This window comes from Poeciliopsis prolifica, unplaced genomic scaffold (assembly GCF_027474105.1).
Source record: "Poeciliopsis prolifica strain line A6 unplaced genomic scaffold, Auburn_PproV2 SCAFFOLD002, whole genome shotgun sequence".
Lineage (NCBI taxonomy): Eukaryota > Metazoa > Chordata > Actinopteri > Cyprinodontiformes > Poeciliidae > Poeciliopsis > Poeciliopsis prolifica.
This window is the reverse complement of record NW_026562377.1, coordinates 14,101,978-14,125,519: the sequence shown is the minus strand read 5'-3', so window position 1 is coordinate 14,125,519 and position 23,542 is coordinate 14,101,978. Positions and strand designations below refer to the sequence as shown.

General features: G+C 42.7%; 4 protein-coding genes across 4 annotated transcripts; 2 read left to right on the top strand and 2 right to left on the bottom strand.

The window, feature by feature from the left end:
* Window positions 1-5,236: 5,236 nt before the first annotated feature.
* timm13 (translocase of inner mitochondrial membrane 13 homolog (yeast)) lies at window positions 5,237-7,528 on the top strand. The gene is made up of 3 exons (XM_055020273.1): window positions 5,237-5,461; window positions 5,606-5,674; window positions 6,390-7,528. Exons 1-3 carry the CDS (start codon window positions 5,342-5,344, stop codon window positions 6,486-6,488), a joined length of 288 nt encoding a protein of 95 aa, XP_054876248.1. The 5' UTR covers window positions 5,237-5,341; the 3' UTR covers window positions 6,489-7,528.
* A 969-nt stretch (window positions 7,529-8,497) lies between these two features.
* Window positions 8,498-15,771, bottom strand: tmprss9 (transmembrane serine protease 9). Its single transcript, XM_055044008.1, has 15 exons — window positions 15,639-15,771; window positions 14,831-14,958; window positions 14,679-14,746; window positions 14,422-14,597; window positions 14,299-14,343; window positions 13,453-13,566; window positions 13,170-13,335; window positions 12,811-13,085; window positions 12,396-12,538; window positions 11,809-12,058; window positions 11,575-11,700; window positions 11,330-11,498; window positions 10,988-11,253; window positions 9,907-10,043; window positions 8,498-8,659 (listed from the first exon to the last, which is right to left on the bottom strand). The coding sequence occupies exons 1-15, from the start codon at window positions 15,769-15,771 to the stop codon at window positions 8,498-8,500; spliced, it is 2,358 nt and encodes a 785-aa protein (XP_054899983.1).
* Window positions 15,772-17,790: 2,019 nt separating this feature from the next.
* Window positions 17,791-20,278, bottom strand: lsm7 (LSM7 homolog, U6 small nuclear RNA and mRNA degradation associated). Its single transcript, XM_055053166.1, has 4 exons — window positions 20,231-20,278; window positions 19,901-19,991; window positions 19,751-19,822; window positions 17,791-19,106 (listed from the first exon to the last, which is right to left on the bottom strand). The coding sequence occupies exons 1-4, from the start codon at window positions 20,234-20,236 to the stop codon at window positions 18,964-18,966; spliced, it is 312 nt and encodes a 103-aa protein (XP_054909141.1). The 5' UTR covers window positions 20,237-20,278; the 3' UTR covers window positions 17,791-18,963.
* A 583-nt stretch (window positions 20,279-20,861) lies between these two features.
* LOC129376698 (kelch-like protein 23) lies at window positions 20,862-23,395 on the top strand. The gene is made up of 3 exons (XM_055056292.1): window positions 20,862-21,847; window positions 22,564-22,975; window positions 23,092-23,395. Exons 1-3 carry the CDS (start codon window positions 20,863-20,865, stop codon window positions 23,393-23,395), a joined length of 1,701 nt encoding a protein of 566 aa, XP_054912267.1. The 5' UTR covers window position 20,862.
* Window positions 23,396-23,542: the final 147 nt, after the last annotated feature.

Below are 23,542 nucleotides of genomic sequence, written 5' to 3'. Positions count from 1 at the left end.
GGCCGAGGTGGTACTGCGCATGCGCGGGCAGGGGTGGTAGTGCGCATGCGCGGGGCAGGGGTGGTAGTGCGCATGCGCGGGCCAGGCGGGAGTGCGCATGCGCGGGGCCGGGCGGTAGTGCGCATGCGCGGGCTGAAGCGGTACTGCGCATGCGCGGGCCGGGGAGTACTGCGCATGCGCGGGGCAGGGGTGGTAGTGCGCATGCGCGGGCCGAGGCGGTACTGCGCATGCGCGGGGGGGGGGGGTACTGCGCATGCGCGGGGCAGGGGTGGTAGTGCGCATGCGCGGGCCGAGGCGGTAGTGCGCATGCGCGGGGCCGGGGCGGTAGTGCGCATGCGCGGGCTGAAGCGGTACTGCGCATGCGCGGCCGGGGAGGTACTGCGCATGCGCGGGCCGAGGCGGTAGTGCGCATGCGCGGGGCCGGGGCGGTAGTGCGCATGCGCGGGCTGAAGCGGTACTGCGCATGCGCGGGCCGGGGAGGTACTGCGCATGCGCGGGGCAGGGGTGGTAGTGCGCATGCGCGGGGGAGGGGGTACTGCGCATGCGCGGGGCCGGGGCGGTACTGCGCATGCGCGGGGCAGGGGTGGTAGTGTGCATGCGCGGGCCGAGGCGGGCGGTAGTGCGCATGCGCGGGGCCGGGGGTAGTGCGCATGCGCGGGCTGAAGCGGTACTGCGCATGCGCGGGCCGGGGTGGTACTGCGCATGCGCGGGGCAGGGGTGGTAGTGCGCATGCGCGGGCCGAGGCGGTAGTGCGCATGCGCGGGCTGAAGCGGTATGCGCATGCGCGGGCCGGGGTGGTACTGCGCATGCGCGGGGCGGGGTGGTAGTGCGCATGCGCGGGGCAGGGGTGGTAGTGCGCATGCGCGGGCCGAGGCGGGGGGGTAGTGCGCATGCGCGGGGCCGGGGCGGTAGTAGTGCGCATGCGCGGGCTGAAGCGGTACTGCGCATGCGCGGGTCGGGGTGGTAGTGCGCATGCGCCGGGCAGGGGCGGTACTGCGCATGCGCGGGACCTGGGCGGTACTGCGCATGCGCCAGGTCGGGGCGGTAGTGCGCATGCGCGGGCTGAAGAGGTACTGCGCATGCGCCGGCCGAGGTGGTACTGCGCATGCGCGGGGCAGGGGTGGTAGTGCGCATGCGGGCCGAGGCGGGGTACTGCGCATGCGGGGGCCGGGGCGGTACTGCGCATGCGCGGGGCAGGGGTGGTAGTGCGCATGCGCGGGCCGAGGCGGTAGTGCGCATGCGCGGGCCGGGGCGGTACTGCGCATGCGCGGGCCGGGTGGTACTGCGCATGCGCGGGGCAGGGGTGGTAGTGCGCATGCGCGGGCCGAGGCGGTAGTGCGCATGCGCGGGGCAGGGGCGGTAGTGCGCATGCGCGGGCCGAGGTGGTAGTGCGCATGCGCGGGCAGGGGCGTAGTGCGCATGCGCGGGCCGAGGTGGTAGTGCGCATGCGCGGGGCCGGGGCGGTAGTGCGCATGCGCGGGCTGAAGCGGGTACTGCGCATGCGCGGGCCGGGGTGGTACTGCGCATGCGCGGGGCAGGGGTGGTAGTGCGCATGCGCGGGCCGAGGTGGTAGTGCGCATGCGCGGGGCAGGGGCGTAGTGCGCATGCGCGGGCCGAGGTGGTAGTGCGCATGCGCGGGGCCGGGGCGGTAGTGCGCATGCGCGGGGCTGAAGCGGTAACTGCGCATGCGCGGGCCGGGGTGGTACTGCGCATGCGCGGGCAGGGGTGGTAGTGCGCATGCGCGGGCAGGGGTGGTAGTGCGCATGCGCGGGCCGAGGCGGTAGTGCGCATGCGCGGGGCCGGGGCGGTAGTGCGCATGCGCGGGGCCGGGGCGGTAGTGCGCATGCGCGGGCTGAAGCCGTACTGCGCATGCGGGGCCGGGGTGGTACTGCGCATGCGCGGGGCAGGGGTGGTAGTATGCGCATGCGCGGGGCCGAGGCGGTAGTGCGCATGCGCGGGGCCGCGTCGGTTGTGCGCATGCGCGGGGCCGGGTCGGTAGTGCGCATGCGCGGGCCGGGGCGGATGTAGGGTTGGACAACTTCCGGTGGCTATATTGTTAGCATTAAAAGGCTTGGAAAATGGCTCAGTCTCGGCGCAGTTGTTTTCGTTCAGTCCCTGGTTGTTCATGTGGGGCAAGAAAACAGCCTTATCATGCGTTCCCGACGGACCCGGACCAACGGAGGCAGTGGATCCAGGCGATCCGAAGAGATTAAAGGTCCGGAGTTTTGCATAAAGACGGGGAGTACTTTCGTATGTAGCCGCCACTTCACACCGGAGAATTTTGTTAGCGGATCCACCACCAGCCGCCTTAGAAGTGGAGCTGTTCCTTCCCTGTTTGCCTGGAATAACGTCACTGCACCGGCAATGAGAGAGTCTGCTTTCGAGAGGGATAAGAAACGGCAGTTTGTCCTCTCAGAAACTAGCCAGGCTGAAGATGCTACTGCGGACCACAACTAGACGGCACATCCACCGCAGGTAAAAGATAGTATATTGTATATCTTTTCCATGTAAGAGAATTTCAGTAAAATATAATCGTTGCTATATTATTATTATTATTATGATATTATGTGATTATGTATTTTGTGGAGAGATTAAGTCAATGGCTGTAAACATACATGCTTCGACTCACAACATGTATTGATCTTCACAGAAGTAATGTTTCAAAGATATAATTAAAACTTATTGCTAACCGTATGTTTTGCTATTTTATTTTGTGGTTTTACAGGTGCACTTGATGAAGCTCTGGATTACAGTATATTAAGGAGTTGGATGCCAGACTTCAAAAAGTGGATTTGTCTGCCACACTTTTTAGCCGCTACTGTGCCTCTCATGTCCAGATCTAAATGTGTGTTCCGGATCTTCTGGGAGTCCATTGCTCCCTCTGCATCACGCCTGGTGTTCTGGACCAGAGCACAGAAACTTGGAGAGGAAGCATGTGCTGAAGCCAGCCCTGCCCGCTGCATGCCTCTGATTGATGAGTTCCTGATGTTCTCATTCAGGGTAGCAGTGGGCATGAAGGAGCAGCTCATTGCCGACATGTTTTCAAGTCAGTATAGCTACTGTCAGCCGAGTGACCATCAGCTGGGCCAACTACCTCTTCATTGTGTTCTCTTCCATCAACTTGTGGATTAGTCATGAGAAGGTAAAGCCAGTATGCCTCAGAAATTTCTGAAGTTTTTCTCCAAATGTCCGTGTCATGTTGGACTGCACAGAAGTTGCTCTGGAAACGCCATCATCCCTCACTTACAGTCTGAAACGTTCTCTGCCTACAAGAACCACACCACTCTGAAAGGGCTGATTGGAGTTGCTCCCTGTGGGTTGGTGACATTTATTTCAGCGTTGTACACAGGCTGCATCTCCGACAAAGAAATAACGAAGGTCAGTGGAATCCTTCCTCTGCTTGAGCTGGGAGATGAAGTCATGGCAGATAAAGACTTCCTCATTCAAAACCTCCTTCATGAAGTTGGAGCCAAACTCATCATTCCAACATTTAGGCATCCTGGTCAGTTCAGCAAGAAAGAGACAGAGGAGACCCAGACCATTGCTCGGCTGCGGATCATTGTAGAGCGCAATCGCTAGAGCAAAGTGCTACCACATCTGGGATTCTTACTTTAATAGGAACTGTCAATCAAATCTGGAACAACTGTTGTGTTTTGGCAAATTATCAAGGGCCATTTTGTGTTGCAGACTAAATTATTTCTGTATGTTAATTGTTGTAATGCTATGTAAAAAGTTAAATGTCTAGACTTTTGCAAAAAATATTCAATTAAAACACACTTGCCGTGAAATAGGTCTATTGATTAAAGGTAGCATCCCTAAGCAAGCAATAAAAAATATCAATGTTTTGTGAAAAATACAGCAGTATTTGTTTGTACAACATGTAGAAAAATGCTCAATAGGATTTTATTTTGCTCTGATTTGACTGTATGGAGTGTGTCTCCACCTTGTGGTAAATGTCCAATAACACGATGAGGGTTTGAGATTTAGACGGACTCATAACTACCAGAGATTAAACCTTCTGACTGCACAAACAATAATCATTAAACTGTTAACAGACAAATTATTTTCACTTTGAAGTCTTTACTGACAAAAATGTTGAGTTTTAGAATCATTAAAGTCATCTTCAGCAATATAAATCAAGAATTTATGAACAATTTCCAAACTTTTCTTTGAACTGCCTGTTAATTTATTTTCAGTATAGTTCTTTACCATCTGTTACACTGGGAGCTGTGGAGTGGAAGGAAATAAATCAGCAAACTTGGCTGTACAATAAACAAAGCTGGTTTATTAGGCCTCCAGCATCATAACACAGTTCAAAATGGCAGCTTTCCCACCAGTCAGTCTCTGCTAGAGTCCACCTATATACTGGTTATCCCCACCATCTCAATTTACCCCCAGCCAATCAAACTCCATACATCCCAGCTCCTTCTATGAAAGAGCTGGGATTGAGGCGAGCCTCTTCCTAAGCAGGGTTCCAAGATGGCCACTCCAAGGACACCCTCAAAAGGTAACAAATATCTCACAGACAAAGGATCATATACACACATTCTAGAATTCAAACATTACAGAAAACCTTTTTGCTTCTTAACACCATCTTTAAAGAATATTATAATGTTTTCTGATGTTTCAAGTGATAAAACACCTCTGCAGTCAGCAGCATCAGCAGGACTATGGAGAACTTGACTGCATCCTGAGGAGATAATTCAGCCATTTGATTCATATGTGTTAGATCATGGGACACATCTAGAAGTTGCAGGACTTCAGCCCTCAAGGCCTGGATTTGAAGACCGTTGATCTAAAGCAGGCAGGGCAGTGTGCTTTATAGACCAGGGTAGGGAAACATTGTTTCAACCTAGAAATAAATTCAATCAGACAGCATAGCAATCATATATATATATATATATATATATATATATATATATATATATATATATATATATATATATATATATATATATATATATATATATATATATACATATATATATATATATATATATATATATATATATATATATATTTTTTTTTTTTTTTTAATATTCTTTTTTATATTTTTAAAATATATACTATTTTTTTCAGTTATAAAGATTATTGTTTAGAGCTGATAGGTATAAATAAGACAAATATTTAATTACAAAAAGCGGAACGTTGCTTTAACTCTATTTACAGAACTTAATTTCCCATGATGCAGAGTACATTTCTTTTTGACGGAAATGACGTCTCGCGGCTTCCTTTCTGTCAAGGGCACTGGAAACTGTTTGAAGCCTAGCAGCTGTAGTCTGCACGTGAAGCCGTAAACCAGCGTAATAACTTATCTATTTTGAACCGGACAGTGGTAGAGATGGACGGGTTCGGGTCAGATTTCTCAGCAGCAGGGTCCGGCGGGAAAATGGACGCCGGGACCATCATGGAGCAGGTTAAGGTCCAAATCGCGGTGGCTAACGCTCAGGAGCTTCTACAGGTAAACCAATGAGTCTCTGATGCTAAGCTAACAAGATACATTTAAGCTGTGTGTTACGTGTGATTGCCACTGCACATGTATTTTTGATACAGCCACTCCGAACGCCTGTAAAATGTTACAATGACCACTGTTTTTATGCTTCAGAGAATGACTGATAAATGCTTCAAGAAGTGTATAGGAAAGCCTGGAAGCTCATTGGACAATTCTGAACAGGTATGAGTTCAGAAAGTTTTTCTTTTATTACACCCCTCACCGACTCAGAAGTTTGTATAAACTTTGTGTATTTTTTTTTTTGTTGTTTTTATTTATTTCTGTATCTGCTTATGGCGCAAGCTAACTAAGATCTCAAAGCGTCAAATTTGTAGTTTATGTTCAAGGTTCATTCTTTAAATGATGCCTTATGAATATCACATTTTAACAAGTATTTTTTAAATTAAGCATTAGAAGGATTTTAAAGTAGTTGCAAAATGTAACTATACATTACATAAAGTAATGCAATGTGTAATGACTATCTGATATCATATATTACATAGCCACATATTTAATGTTGCTACTTCTTGTGACTTATTTTCAATATACATTTTAACAATAAGTCAATGCACTGACTCCTGACATTACACTGAAACATTTAATTTCAGACATGACCGTCAGACAAAAGGAATCTGAGAAATAAACCTCGGATTCAATTTATTTGATACATAATAATGCAATAATTAATTATAAGTTGAGCGTTTTTCTTTTCTTTGTCATAACAACTTGTGCTGCACAACATTTCAAATAGCAACATTCATTGCAATATATATCTGTCAAAGGAATTCAGCATTGATCATAAATCTTAGGGCTTTCTTTTCCCTTTAAAAACAGAACTTAAACATCTCTCTTACAAGATGCTGCACTTGTTTTATTTCTTTTTTTTCCCCCCTCTCAGAAATGCATCGCCATGTGCATGGACAGATATATGGACGCCTGGAACACTGTGTCCCGAACATACAACTCCAGGCTGCAGAGAGAACGAGCTCGAATGTGAAAAATCTTCAAAACACGCTACCTCCTTCTCTTTGTCGGGTCGCTGCCGCTAGAATGAGGACCTGCACAGTGCAGCAGTGGAGCAGGTGTACGTCAGCAGCACAACACCCCCTCATCTGCCACAGTCATAGACAGATGAGGCCTGTGGACTCTGACCCGCAACGGAATCTTTGTGGACATTTTTATTTTTACTTTTGAGGAAAAGTTTGCCAATACAGTTTAATTATTCCTGTTGTATGTAATAAATGCAGTAGCAGATGGTTCAAAGGCTGTTGTTTAACTGGGAAAACAATCAGACTGGACATAAACACTTTACATGCTGACAAGGGTACATTGAAGGAAAAACAGAAGAAAACGAAGCCACACAGGTGGAGCTCTTTATTTGGAAATCTAAACCCTGTCAAATCCCCTGCTAGAAACTATGCATTTACACTCTATGAATCACACATGCCACTCAATATCTATGCATCTTTTAAATTGATTTCCCCTGCAGCTACATCCTCCTCAGACGCTCACAAATCTGGCTTAGACTAAGTTGGCTGACAGTTGATGTGTTAATGTTTTTGGCTAAAGCTTGCTAACTCCACTCTGCAGGTGGAGAGGATTTCACCTGAGAGGATTTCAGAATGCCACTGAGGCTCAGAGCTAAAACATAAACAAGCAAAACCTTTATAATAAACATAATGTGGACCTGTTGGCAACATTAACGGTAACTTTAAAGTCTCATAACTGACATTCACAGCCCTCCAGGCAGCCTATATCAAGCTACAGCAGAACAAAACTGTTTTGTTTGACATGTTTCCTATGTGTTACTCTAGCTGCTGCCCTTCCACAGTGGTGGGCTTGTTTCAGCTGGGCTCTGCTTCACACAGTCAGGATACAGCACCGTTCTGAGCTCTGTGTGTGTAGCTGCTCAGGCATACAGGGAAGTACAACCCACCTGCATAGTTTGAGTTAGTGAAGACTGTAAGCACCGATTGCAGAGGAATTGTGTTCAAAAAGAAATTTTAATTGAATAAAAAAAAGAATAAATCTGGTTAATCAGGTTTCTGTGCATCTCATCAAGTATGATTGTAAGAACACTACAGGTTTTATTTATAAAGCTCAAGTTAGTCTAAGTATTTTTTTACACACTTTCCAAAGAAAACCCATCTTTTCTTAAAAATATGACACTGAACTTCTAAAGAAAAATGAACCTATAAATGAACAGTACACAGTTCATCAACAGGCTTGAACACCAGCTGAATGTTTGTGCACCCATACCTCTATAACAACCTCAGGTAAATTTGCTAACTGGGATAGATGAGTAAAAAGCCTGTAGTAGCTTAATCTTACTGAAAACTATTTTCAAAGCATCCATCTTTAAAAAATAAATTACCTCTAAAGGTGAGATACGGAGGCAATCATATTTAAGAAATGAGGAAGAACTATAATATTACTGCACATCCCTGTTGCACAATCAGGTTTTTATAACGGCCTCCATATAAAAACTTGGAGGCCAAAAAAATTTGTTTTTTGTGCCATACCTGAGACATTAATATTGTGTAGAAAGGTGCAACTTTGCAGGAGATCAGAACATCCCTTTAAATGTCAGGATGCAGGGATCTCCAGCATCATGCAGCACTGCAATAAGTGGATCCAGGCTGGTCAGTGTACACTCAGAAAGCCACACAGTATAAAAATAAAAGAAACAGCACCCTTACCAGTATTCATACCTATCAGGAAAATAAATAATAAATAATTGTAATCATGCAACTGTTGGTAGAGTTACCCACAGCTGATGATTGCTTCATCAGTACATGTTGAATGGTAAAGGTTAGGCTATTGCACAGTGTTGCAAACAGCACCCATGACAAACAGGTCAGTGTTTTTTTTTAGCTGAGGAAATGTTTATCTGGCCTTTGGCATGACTTTAGTCCTTGTACAGTATAGAAACGTGGAGAATATGTATCAGTAAAATCCACTTTTTCTGCAAGTTTTTCTTTACAGACAGTTTTTTCCCCTCCCTCATCAGAAAGGTAGGTATGTTGATATCCATTTCCTAACCGAGGTCACCCGAGTATAAACCCCTGGAAAACCAGTTCGCCCACATCCGTGTCCCCAGCTGGTCACACCGGCGATGAACCACGGGCCAGAGTGATGGCGGCACGTTAACGGCCCACCAGAATCCCCCTGGAAACATCAAGAGTTTGGTTATTTAAAGCAAAAATACAAATGGCCTAATTTTTAGGTCTCTGGCAAATAAAAGGGGAACTTTGGGCTATTTCTGGCACCTGACTACAATTTACAGGTAACACAATGGACATTTGGAAAAACTAGAGCAATATTGTTATTTTTTTATTATTTATTTTTTTAAAAAAATGAAAAAATAATAGAGGAGTACATATACAAGAAGTATATGTTTTTAGCAACCATATTTTTTAGCTTTTGTTTTCATTTTAAACTTAATATCCTTTAACATTTGGTCAACCAGACTTTGAATCACCCTTTATTTAAAGTTGGCAAAATACAGCAAAAAATGCTTTTTGGAGAGAGAGTAAAGCAAACTCTTAAGACCAAAGAAATGATTTTTTTCTATGTTTTAAAAAATGCAAATTCCTGAAACTTATTTTTGCCTCAGCTACAAATAAAAGGAACAAATATTTTTTTCTAAATCTGTAGACTATTTTTTTGGTTTTAGTAAAATAAAAAAACAAAACAAAACAAAAAAAAAACATTTAGACTTCATTTATTTTTGAGCAAGAGAAAAAGAATATCAAAAATACAGCTCTGGAAAAAAATATGAGATATCAGTTATTCCACCAAAACATTCATACTGTTTTCATAAATTATTATGAACTTGTTTTCTTTGCATTATCTGAGGCATAAAAGCGCTGCATCTGTTTTCTTATTTTGATCATTTCTCATTTTCTGCAAATAAGTAGTACGTTTTTGCTTGGACTTTCAGAAACACATTGTTAGTAGTTCATAGTAATTTTTCTGTACGCCAAGTTTTAGTGTGAGAACTGCAGACTCTTTTGTGCATGAGGCCCCAGATGCTTTGACTAAGGCAGGAATGCATTGAGTTTTTATTTTTTTTTTCAATAAAAGTACAATTAAACAAGGTTAGATCTGCCTAAGGCGTTTCAAACAAGCCAACTTTGACCACATTCTTCTTTCTTCTCTAATGTCTTGTGACTTCATTCTGCCATATTTGGGTTTCCAAAGTCCTAGAAACCTTTAAGGTATGAAGGGAGAGCTTCACGTTGCTCTCACTGAACTACTCAACCAATGTTTATAAAAGGGCCCAACTTTCCATCGCCCCTGAGAGCTTCCTGTTACCGCCCAGAAACTGCCAAGAGTGGACCACCCAGAAGTTTGGCATATAAACAAGCACAGATATGTTTCTTTTTAAAATGATGACACATGGTGTTTCTTACCAGGCAGGTGTCCCGTCCTCCCTCCATGAATCCGGCACACATCATACTGGGAGTCAGCAAGTTGCCATATGACAGCTGACAGTGTTCCTGATCAATGATGTTCACTGCAGCTTTCTGCAGCAGATTGGTCAGAGAGCCTGGGGGACATATTTATCCTCACCGGATCAATATTATTCAAAAATGGTGCAAAAATGTCAGTGTAGCAAATATAGTGGTATTATTTATTAAATTTCATAAAGAAATGCATTGTGAAAAGTATTTTATACCCAGTCATATTTAATAAATTAGGAGGTGTGTTCTGATGAGGCTCATTTGTCAGATTAAAAGTGTCTTTTGAGAATTGACAACCTTTATTAAGGCTACCTGTCTGTGTTAAAGATGTTTTTTTCTTTTTATTGGTTTTATGTAATATTTTAATTTTAAATGATATGCTTTTGTTAACTGTGTGGAAAGTTATCGTAATTAACAGAATTAATGGCTTTCAAACATTCAATTGTGTGTAATTAGTTAATATAATACATTATTCAATAATATTCCATTTTACTGAGTCTGAAGAACAGCTGTAGTTTTTTCAATGTAAAAACATAGAAGTTTTTTAGCACTCCTAGGGAAGTATAAAAAGAACATTTAAAAGAATTACTCTTGTTTCAGTTCATAAAATTTTAGAAACATTAAACTTTTGATTCAGGTATTTAATAAAAAGGGTGAAAATGCCACAAATATTTAATGATAATAATTATCAAAATGTTCAAACCTTTTATCCAATTTAAACTACAATATTCATCATAATATCTATAATTTGGACATGCATAACCTTAAATTGTGCTGAGGTGCTTCACCCAATCAGTAATGTTGATAGACATTACTGATTATTTCAAACTCTTGAGGATAGTTTTCAGTGTTACCGGGTATAATTTCAATGTGGGAATTACCTTTTCACATAGGGTGAGTTTAGCTTGGATTGTTTTTTTTTCGGATAATAGTAAAAATAATCATTGTGGATATGCAGGAATTATTTTATATTAAAATTTGTTTGATTATCAAAAGTATGCAACATAAATAAGTTTTGTGTGACTCTCACCTCCTTCCTTCATGGATCCCCAGCCTGTGATGTAGCACTCAGAGTTCTGCAGGAAGAGATGCACCGGCGAGGGAAGACACACCAGCTGGACGGTGTAGGACACCGGGGCCGGGACTGCCAGCTCCACCAGAGCCACGTCATGGTCCATATTGGTGCCGTTGAAAGCCGGGTGGATGACCACTCTCTGTATGGGAATAACCAACGCGCCTAACCCAGACCGCAGCACAGACCCGAGGCTTACAGCCCACTCAGTGGGGCTAGAATCACTATGGATGAAAACCATGAAATAAAACTGTTAGTTGAGGCCTTTTATTATAGTTTAAAACTTGGAGATATTTGTACCTGTTAAAACAGTGTGCAGCAGTCAGTAACCACTTCTTGTGAATGAGCGTGGTGCCACAGCGATGTTGTTTCTGGTACTGCAGACTGCCAGTCCACGGCCACTCTCCCCGCCGAGCCGTGACTCCACCTATGATCCGCTGAACGTCCAGAGCAGGACGAACACCGCAGTCTGGAGCAAAGACATAGCTCAAGTACCAGGTTGTCGAAACCCAACATTCACTGTGTTTTACAGCCATAAACATTACCACAGTTTTTCTCGTCAGCTTCATTGGGGCAGTCGGGGATTCTGTCACACTCTGGGTTGACTTTACTGATGCACAAACTGGAGCCACATTGGAAGTTCTCACTGCAGTTTATGGCTGGAATACATCAGAGCATTCATGTCATGGGTATGCGGTTATTTGTAATAAGAAATAAATTCCCAGTTTTGATGGCCACATTACCAGGTTGGGGGAGTCCAGTAGGTTCATCCATTGCCATGCTCTGAGGCACTGGGAGGCTCCCAGAGGACTTACTGGTCAACGGGGCTGGTGTTGTTGGAACAGGCTTTACCTGGTCATTGACCAAAGCTGGATCTGTGTATTTTAGAATGAAGTTTCTGAGCTTGGTGACGCGGGCGTAAACTCCAGGCCTGTTGACCTGGGCACAACCCACACCCCAGCTCACCACCCCGGCCAGAAAGAACCTCCCAGGTCCACCCTCGCACACAAGGGGCCCTCCAGAGTCACCCTGCAGGTCAGAGACACGGAACTGGGTTTAACTGAACGAATCCTGCCAGAAGTTTGTCTAGCACAAAATCTTAAATTGAAATTCCTGAATCTTATAACGTTTTCTTTACAGAGGCTAATAACCATTGTTAGCCTCTGTAGTTATTAGCCACAGTGCTCTTATACAGGACAATATCCTATAAGAAGTTGTCCTTATTAAGATAGCAGATAATCACAACAACTCTACCCATAGGATTTGTTTTAGGAATGAATCACCTTTGATCCCAGAGATCTTCAAAAAAAGCTGCAGGACAAAATTGGAAAATTGTAAACTCCACTTTATGTGAGCTTCCACTGACCTGACAGGAGTCCACCTTCCCCTGCAGAAATCCAGCACACATCATTTTGTGAGTAATAGCACCTCTGTACACAGACGACTGATTGCACGTCTCGGAGTCTATGATCTTGACCAACGCTTTCTGCAGCGTGTTGGGGACATGTGCTGAGCAACAGAAGAAGAACAGCGCAAATCAATACGTGACTTAGTAAAGTCAAAAAAATTTTCAAATAGGTTTCTAGTTTTAATTAGTGTGAACATGAGAAAAATAAATGCAGGCCAAAAAAACAATACTTATTGAAGGAACATTGATGTCACAAGGCAATATTTAGGACACCATGTTGCTATAAACATAAGTCTAATATTAATGTTAGTTGTGTGCTGTTTTAAATCATGGATTTGATGGAATTAAAGTGTTTGCATGTGTGCAAACTCACTGCTAAACTGCTGCAGAGCGCCCCACCCAGACACAATGCAGCTCTGACCCGGCTGAAAGACGTGGGACTGAGGGGGAATGCAGACAGGCTGGATGTAGGAGTTGAAGGTGAGGGGCGTCTCCAGCTCCAGGACAGTCACATCGTTGTTGCTGGTCATGGGGTCGTATTCAGGGTTGACAATTATCGACTTGATGTTGATAGTTCTCGACTCGGCCTCTAGGCCGTTGGCCAGGTTGGCTCCAACCAGTGCTGTCCATTCACTGGGATTGTTGGCACTGAAATGGGAAAAGATACAAACCTTGGAATATGTTCAAGGCTTGGAAAAATCTAAAATAAATAATCCCACACAAGTAAAATACCCTTCAAAGCAGTGTGCTGCACTGACGATCCAGCGCTCGTTGATGATGGAGGCTCCACATGTGTGCCTCCAGTGGTACCTCAGGCTGACCTGCCAGGGCAGCTCTCCTTGCCGGGCGTCCTCACCACCAACTATCCGACTCCTCATTGCCGGGCGTAAGCCGCAGTCTGTTCAGGATCAACAGGAGGAGACCTGTATTTGTAATGCGTGCTGCATTTTCTGAAAACTGTGCCTGCTTGATTTTGACTGAGTGTAACAAACACTTTTAGTCTGAAGCTGCTTACCACAGCGAGCCTCATCAGATGCATCTGCACAGTCGGGGATGAAGTCACACGCTGGGTTTCTTTTGGAAATACATTCCCCGTTTTCACAGGTGTAAACATTTTCTGGACACCTTGCTGAAAATCCCAGATGCAAGAGAAGGGAATTAGATGAGTGTGGAAGAGAGTGACTTTATAAGAGAGACGGGCAATAAAATATTTTAAAAGGAATCCTGAAATCTTAAGAGAAAGAGCAGAAGAAGCACATAGTTATATGTAGCCAGTTAAAGTATTCATATCTCTTGATGTTTTTCACATTTTATTTTGTTACAAGCACAAAATCAAATGCTTTTGATCAGGGTTTAAAGGTCCAAAATGTATGCACATAAGAATCTAAGAAAGTTCAGCTCTCTCGAGTCAATACTTCATAGTACAGACTTATGCTGCAGGCTTTGTGGGACTGGTGTATAACAACTTTCCACATCAAGAAATGTAAATCTGAGCCCATTCTTTTCCCAGACTGTCAATGTTACATTTGTCCCAGGCAATGACTATTACTCTGATTTAAACTTTGTCACAACTTTCCCCCTAAATTATCTTCTATGTGCGCCGGTCTTCATTTTCCTGTCTGTTAACTGATGTAACTTTGTGTTTGTTTGTAATGTGTATTGTCTCCATCATTTCACTTCCACTTCATAACTGTACACCATGTCCTTTATCACATAAAATCCTTCCAAAATTATGAAGGTTTGTGTTTGTGTCCCATGACAAAATGTAAAAAGTTAAATATATGTATGTATTAAAACAGAATATTTCGAAAATTCAAAGAGATTTTCAGGACGAGAGAACAAAAAAAACCTAATAACTCACCTATCATCTCATCTCCAATTACATAAAATGACTTCCCGCTGGCTCCTGTTGGAAATGAAACATTTAGCTCTGATATCCCCATTTTTCTTACTTGCTCATCCTCATCATCACGATGATAGTTACCCAATACGACAATAGCGCTGATCTGTCCAAACCCAGGCACCTCTAGTGGTTCCCCATGCAACACAGAGCTGAGCCCTGCTCTCAGCAGCTCTTGAACAAAGTTACTTGAATACTGCTGGATTTTGGATACCCTGAAGAACAGTCTTAATGTTGCCATCACATCACCATGTATGCTACTGTAAAAGAGAGGAAAATCAGCACGCTTCAGTGTGTTATCTTGAACAGTTTCTCTTGGTTAAACTAAATCTTTTACTTACCCAAAAGCAATAATACTGCAGCCATCATAATGTTTTGATATTGATGAGGCAGTGAAGATATCTTTAACCTGAAATAGCAAAACAAATCACAATTTCATCCTTCTGTATAAATGTTTCTATTTTTTTTAACCATATGTCATTTCAGCCCTCACTTTGGACTTTAAAGCTGAGGAAAGCATTATAGAGAAACCAGAGTTTCCATCCTCCAGATCAGAATTGTACTTGAGTCCTTTCAGCTCCACGGTTTCCAAGAAATCATGCTGTTCCTCCATCAGGTATGCTGCCAGCGAAAGAGGGAAAACGTTAGCTTTCAATTAAAACAAAAGAAGCATAGGAAACAGCAGATTATTATCTCCATTAGAAGACTTTACATAGTAGGATGCACAAAGGTATTCATCACAATACAGTCATGTGAAAAAAAAGTAGGGCACCCCACAACAACCTGCATGTGTTACTAAAGGGAAGATGGGAACTTTAAAAACGTTGTGTGAAATAAAACCAATTTTTTGTAGTTATAAAGTAGGACACAACTACATTTGCAATAAGTAGTTCACATGTTGAGCTCAGCTGATGCTGAGTGTTTGCTAATTGCAGCTGTCACTAGTCTGTAGGAGCTGAATGGGGAAGAGGAATGGAGGGGGCTCTGTGAGGCAGAAGCCTGGCTTGGAAAAGGAGGTTTGTGAAAACAAGCATTTAGGGACTCCCTGAAACATTTAGGAGACTCATTGATTTCTCATACATGCATGAAAGAATTAAAGCTTCCAAGTATGTTTTTCAAGAGGGAATAACATTATAACATGTTGTAGTACTCAAAAAAAGGTCAATTTTACATAGTATTGATCCCTAAATGGAAAATTCTTTTTTTTTTTTTTTACAATTATGTAACTGGTGTCAATGGAACAAAAAAACAACAACTGTATTTTATAAATAAATATAACTATATAAACTCTTGTGACTCACCAATAGCGAGGCCTGCAAAGATGCCAACAATAAGGAAAAAGATGATGCAGACTGCAACAATGCCTTTATGACAGCCGGGGTTAGAGGGTGAGGGTGACCAAGACCCTCCACTGCCATCCTTACTGACGTCCATCTTGGACTCCCAGGTCCAGCGTCACATTCAACTGTCTTCACAGTGACGGGTGTATAGAGTGAACCGAGCCGAAGGATAAACAGAAACACACTAAAATAAACCAGACAAGAAGAGATTTCCATCAGCAGCCAAGACACAGAGGAGACAAAATGGAACTTTGTGACCTACATGTTTAATGCTGTTTAGTTGATGTTGCATTTTCCCCTGATTACACACCACTCTCACAATAACACATGGTGTTAGTAGTATCATGCTATGGGGATGCTTTAGATCAGTACACAAGATGAAGATGGACAAAGTTGAATAAAAGAGGGGACTAAATACGAGGTAATCTGTAACAAAACTTATAGGAGGCAGCAAAATAGTCATGACTGGAGTGGAAGCCCACCTTCCAGCAGGATAATAACCCTTAACATGCAGCCAAAGCAACAATGAACCGCTTTAGGTCAATGTTTCTCAACCCTGGTGTGTGGAACTTTCCTTCCTGCAACACACCTGACTTAAATAAAGGACTGATTAGCAAGCTTCAGCAGCACATGATGCATGCAGAGACTCTAAAACATGAGTAGGTTCAGAAACACTGGTTTAGATCAAAGCATATTCATAAGTTAGAATGGCCTACTCAAAGTCCAGACATTTATGTAAGAATATGTGAGTATTTGCATTCTTCGTTTAATCAAACCTAGCTTCAAAAATTTTGCCAGGAATTTGTAAGGTAATGAAGTAGAAAAAGAAAAATTAACCCCCCCCCCAGTAGGAAAAGTATTTCAAATAAAAAACCAGAGTGCTTTATTTTGCATGATAAAAAGGCTAGGTTTTAAATTGCCATGTGCGCTTTTCAGCTAAACAGAGAATAATATGAAACTTTAAGCTTAATTCTTATACATCGTTTTAAAATGGCTGATTGAAAAACAGGTAAACTCTTGAGAATAAAACACTAAGAAGTGCAGGCAGAGGTCTGTGTAAAGAATACCACAGAGGCCATGATGTTCACCAATAAATGGACCAGATGTTCCAAAACAGTTTTTTTGTCCTGAATGATGTCTTTCTCATTGACTGAATGACAATCACCTTGAGCAACAATAAAAACAGCCAGGACTTTCTGCTGCCTGCAGCAGCCGCACTCACCTCTTTCTTCTGTCATTACTTTGCGAGGCGAAGACAAAGATGACCCACAGTTCTCTCCGGAGCAGAGGCACAGATGGAGGACAAGGGGGAATTGGGCTAAGCAGGTCCGTTATTTGTTGCCCCCGAGCTGCAGGGGGTCAGGTCCTTACGACTCAGGAAAGTCACCGCTTCTGTTTACTCTAACAGGTTAAATTCAGCCTCAGAAATCCCTGCTTGGATCTGTGTCCATCCGTCCTGATCCCGTTTGGTCCCACTCAGGTGTACACAGGGGTTCCTCCTGTCACCTGTGATCTCCCATAGTTTCCAGGAAAATTTCAAACGCCCACTAATCCATCATTACAATAAAACTGTGGTAAAAATGTGATAAATAATAAAAAGCAGATATTTAGTGTAGCTCCTTGTCCTCCTCCACAGAGCAGCTTTTGCTCTATTGACACAGTGGCTGAGCAGCAGAGGAGGGGCGAAGCCTGAAAGAATTTGGCCGTTTTATTGCACCATTTTTACTCCTAGCTCCTGAAAACCCATCAGACTTGCAGAGGAGTACAGCTTCTGCAAGTAGTACAAATTACATTCAAACCGGGCCTCCTCTTTTAGAAAAAAACCCCTCCTTTTATTCACTAAGGCATCCATACCAATGTTACCTTCAAAGGAACAATCCAAAAATGAGCATTGCTACCTAATCCCTCGCCCCTCCTTAAAGCGATTCTGTCTTAAAGTGGCCAATACCACAAATGTGTCTTTGTGTGTGGACAAGCTTGAATGGCTTATCTTCAAACACAGAAACTCCCCTCTAAAGATCATCATTAAATTCTTCTGTTACTGCATGAAAAGGTGAACTCAGTGGTCTGTTGACAGGTCACTGAGCTCACTGCTGCTGGGAACCACCACAGGTACATTTCAATAACTTTATTTTAGTAACGCAGATCAAACAGGCTTGTGTATTACACAGATCAATTACACATTTTCAGTTTGCAAAATGGATAACTGTAGCCTTCAAACATATGAAACAAAGTCTATTCAAGTTTGGAGGAGAGACATAAGAAGTGGGTTTTTTAAGAGTGAAACCCTCACTAACTCTGAGATGGACTTCGGCTGTTGTGTACCCCATGTCAAAATACTTTTTAATCAGAGACAGGGCAGAATGGTCTTTCCTAGACTAATGATTAAAATTAAATGACTATGGTTCAGTTTTCTGAAGTTCTCTTTTCAGATTAAATTAAATTTGAAAACAGGAAAACATGGCTCCAAACTCTGGAAGAAGGACTAAATCCAAGTAGATTGAGGCCTAGAGTGACATTGGAACAGTGAATGACGGTTTTGGGATCAACATCATCTTCTGGTGTTTATCTACTTGATTCAGTCCAATCATATTAAGTCATCCACCGGAATTTTTTTTAACTTATGCTTCATTAGTGTACTAATGAATCCTGATAAACGTTTTCCATTGGGACTTGGCACCAGTCCCCACTGACTTTAAACCTGTAGAGGTTAAGCGATGCAGATGAGCCAAAGGCAGCTCTTAAAGAAACCATAGGTTCCACGTTACAGAACATTAATGCAAGAGCACCAAAGACCAGGTTGCACAAGCATGTACTTTAAGTAGACTAATATCTTAGCTGGAACCTTTTATCCTTAAAATTAACAGTTACCACTTGAAACACATCATTGTGTTTGAGATGCATATGTACAAATTACTCATGCCAGACCCTGGCTTTTCTGGTAAATTTGTACAGAAAAGTGACTTATAACACCCAGCAAAATTAGATTTTCCACTTTATTTTCTTATCAAAAACAAAGAATTATAAAAGATACTACAAATAAAATAAAATTGTCACGTTAACGCTTCCCAGACTTTTGGGGTCTTTACAAACAAAACTGCAACATTTGCACACTAGAGGTGAAGTGCATTTGATTCATTTTGTGGTAGATTTTTAACTTAAGTCAACAAGTTTGTTTTATGAACTAGAACTGTCCTGTAATGGGTTTAAAAAAAAGAAAAAAGAATGAAACCATGAACAAACAAAAAAAGATCAAGTATGTGCCACTAAGCAGCTAACGAGAGAGTTAGCCATCCTGCTGCTGTATGAAGGGGTTTGGTATGGCCTCCATGCCATCCTGAGGACAGATCAGCACTACGGAGGTTCCTCTGCAGACCACCAGCCCCAGCTGCCGGGTGTCTTCTGTCAGCTTCAGCTGGTCATCTGGATCTACACACAGATTCACACCAAGTTCAGACTACAAGAATCAGATTGCATTCAGACAAGTAGTTCTGTGTTTGTATTACAGTGTGCATTAAAGGAGGCTTGTGACAAAGATCAGATTTTAAAAGGCTTCTGGTCTTTCGAAGAGATTCCTTTTCCATAGCAGTAAGCAAATAAACACAAAAACAATTTTTGCTTAAGAAGATCTGATACAATTAACTTGTTTCTCCAGGAACAGTAATGGTCAATCATGTCCAAATAATAATATAAACCTAACTTCTCTACAAATATTTGCAAATGAAAGAAATTTTACTTTTAAATATGGACATTTTTCTGGTTAGGAACTTTGTTGTCCCCTTTATATATAACCACAAATCACCAAGACCTTCTGACAACACTTAACTACTCTCACAGCAAAACAGTCAAAAGAAAAACATGTATCACATGGATTCTCCATTTAGCAAAACCATCCATATGTGTATGCATAAAACTTTGAGAAAGGGAGCTCTTCCTTTTTACAATGGCTGTATACCAGCGACTTTTTTCTCTCTTCTTTGTGCCCTGGATACAGAACTGAATACAAAGTGATGCCGGGCTGAGCAAGAGATGCAGTCCACTGGTTATTTAAACTCCTCTCATCGTCCACCTACCTCGCATGTACTCAATCGTCCCGTCCAGCACCAGGTTTAGCAGAGGATCAAACCCTTTCAGGACGCCGCTGGCTGGGAAACAAAGAGGCAACAGTGTGTTTAACACCTGACTGAATTCCTTTAGCTCATTTGCACATACAAGCCCCCTACCCTCTCTTCCTCCTTGGAACTTCACGCGAATTGTCTTGTCGATGTATTTAGACAAGTCGAAGATGCTTTCCTTCTTCTTCTTTTCTTTGTCCTGCAGAAACCACAGTTTGGCTGTGTTGTTTTTAAACCACGAAACGCTCAGTTTATTAGCATGAGCTTAGCTTGCTAACAGAGGTAATCACAGATGTAAACAAAGCAGCAGCATAATTACACTGGAAAGCCCGTTCTTCATCTCAACACGCTTACAAGTTGGCAATAAATCCAATAACGTTTTATAATTGGACAGATTAAATAAATGTTAGAACGAAAGCAAACGTGCAACGAACTCACCGCCATGTTAGCTCCGTGACACGGAAGTTAAACTTTGACTCCAGAAACGTAAGACCAATCAAATCACTCGACGTCGGTGGACGACGTCATGAGAGGCACACGCGAAGAATAAATCCGTACTCATGTCTACGCGTGTATACTTTACATTTATTTTGACTTTATTTTAATATTTCTATTGAACAGTAAAAATAGATCATGTTTCCTCAGACTTAAAAATTTTATTTTTCTAATTATTTTTACAGTCAAATGTTAATATTTTGAATTGTTATCATTACGTTGGGCTATGTTTATCACATTTGATAATTTCATACTTCCTCAATAAAAAGGGACATTTAAACCAAACGTTAGATATTTTTGAAGTGGGATATAATATCGCTTAAACATCAAAAACATTCTTCAATGTTATACTTTATTGTACAACTTCAATTAAGATATTACTAGGACAAATTTTTTATCTTTTAAAACACCTATATTTTATTATACTTTATATTTTTTTACTCTATTGGTGGAGTTGAAGCTCTGCTCTTCCAGATCAGTCACAGGGCAGAGTCTATTTATAATCTTGACCTGAGAACCAGTTGGTGTGTTGGGTTGTGAAGTGGGACGCAGACATTAGGCTTGGCTGTGTTGACATGGCCGGAAAAGCTGACAGTGAGCAGGAGACTGAAAGCTGTCGACTGAATCCTCTCCCTCAACCAGAAAACAAAACTGAGCCAGATGAATCTGCCCTCTGTGTTGAAGCCTCAGAGCCTGACACAATTCCTGACGCTACCTTGCAGGTGGAAGGAGAAAGCTTTTATGTCAGCCGACACCATCTGGCGCTCCAGAGCCCTTACTTCAGGGCTCTGTTTTTTGGCTGTGGCGTGGAAAGCAACAAAAGGCATGTGGAGATCAAAGGGGTAGAGCTACAGTACTTTAAGGTCTTGATGGAGTACAGCAAGACACACAGACTAGATCTGAAGAGAGAAAATGTTCTGGGAATCCTGGAGACAGCAGACTTCTTGCAGCTGGAGCGACCCAGGCTGCTGTGCTGCAAGTTCCTTGAGCGTGAGCTGCACCTCACCAACTGTTTGGGAATGATGGCCTATGCCTGGCAGCTGGGTTGTACTCAGTTGTACACCGCAGCACGACAGGTGGCACTCACACATTTCTCTGCAGTTTCATCCCAAGAAGACTTCCTGTGCCTTTCAAAGGAGACGTTAGCAGACCTTCTTGCCAGCGATGACCTGGCCATCTTCAGAGATGATCAGGCCGTGGAGGCCACCATGCACTGGGTGTCATCTGACCCTAAACGAGAGGAACATTTCCTGGAGCTGATTGAGCTGGTGAGACCCGAGTCTCTCTCTTTACCTTTTCTTTCTAAGCTTTTGACCCAAATGAAAAGTTCTGACCCCAGAGCCAGACTCATCAGCAAGCTCAATGAATATTTTCCACCTTCTTGGTCAGTGGGAAGGTCAATGAGGAGAACCAGAGCCAGCGAGACTTTGTATATCCTGGGTGGACCTCATGATAAGGAAGAACAGGCTCTGTATCAGTTTCACCCTCAGAGTGGTAGATGGCAAAGCTGCTCACCTCTGCAGAGAAAGAACCTAACTCAGTACTCTGTCGCAGCAGTGGGTAATGTTTGTGTAATAACATTATAATGACTGTTGTCATGTTGATGAGTATACTAACATTAAGGCCTGATATTTATAAGATGTATAGTGTCTTTCATACCTATCAATGGATCTGTGCCCTTGTAATTTTTTTAATCAAACTGCAAACTTCAATGTGTGTTATAGGCATTATTAAAGCAACACAACGTTGTGCATGATTATGAAGTGAAGGGATGATGACTGATGATTTACTTACACTAATACCGATTTGAAGATTCTGCTTTGGCAACCTACCAGCTGCAATTCTTGTGAAGTATTGTACACATAGTGAATACAATTATTGCCTTTGCTTCTTTGCAAATAACTTCCATAAGTTAAATTTAACCTTAAATGACACATGGGTGAACTCTGTTTACTCCAGGGATAATTTCAGAAGAGAGTTGGTTTGATTTTAAGTATTCGAGTGAAAAGAGTTGCATACAAAAGGACGTTACAATTTGAAAACCATTTTACATTTTCCTTTCACGTCATAATCATACACTTCTTGGTGTTTGTTAATTTATCAAATCCTAATAAAGAAATGTTACATTTTTGGTTTAAAAATGACAATACATAAAGATATTAAAGGGGCACTGTCAAGAAATTGTTTTAATTCCTTCATATAAAATATATAAAAGTACATTATAGACTATTCTTTTCTTTTGGGATTTTTGTTGATGTATTTTCTGATTTTCTTAGGGAACAATGTGGTCGTCACAGGTGGCTACTTCCGAGACGTGTTGTGGTTCAGCGTGGACTGGGTCAGGATATACGAATGTGGGAACCAGCGCTGGCTGGATGGTCCGGCCATGCAGAAATCCAGACACAGTCACTGCTCCATTGGGCTGGATTCAGCTGTGTACGTGCTGGGCGGCAGCATGGATGAAGGCCTCGTGGCTGACGTAGAGAGGCTGGTCCTGGGGTCAGAGGAAGGCTGGCAGGGGGTGAACCCCATGGTCAGGGCAGTGGAGAGGGCCGCCACATCTGCTCTGGGAATGTGTATTTATGTTGCATGTGGTCTAGATGAAAATGGGGATGTGTACGCAGGAATTCAGAGATATGTGGTGAAGGAGGATCAGTGGGATGTAGTCTCCAATTCACCGTTTCCACGGTGAGTAACATGACTTCTCAGATTATGCTTTTCACATTCCTAAAATGAAATTACTGAAGAAGAATTATATTTCAAACAGAATAAATAAATATATGTATATTTAAACTCTCTTTCAGGTATGACCTGGTTGCCACTGAGCTCAATGGTGCCCTCTACCTGTTTGGAGGCCAAGCCCTGCGTTTTGACCTGGAGACCGATGAATGGACGATACTCAAAGAAGAGTGTTTGGAGAGAAAGTTTTTTTGTGGCTGCACCAATGTCAGTGGCCAGATCTATCTAGTCAGCGAGAGGAAAAGCAACAAAGCATTCCCAAACATGGTGCTGTTGGACCCGTACATAGACACTTGCATTCAGATAGACGATGCTGTGCCCTGCCCTTTGCCCCTTAGGGGGTGTGTCACCATGAGGATGGTCATATGATTTAATCTTGTTAAATAAAATGATACATCTGAAGTATTTATTTTGTATAACTGATCTAAAAGTGATTTATACTAAAGAACCTTACAAAAATATTCAATCCCCTTTAATCTCTTTACATTAGAGATCATTCTGACAACAGACTTCTAT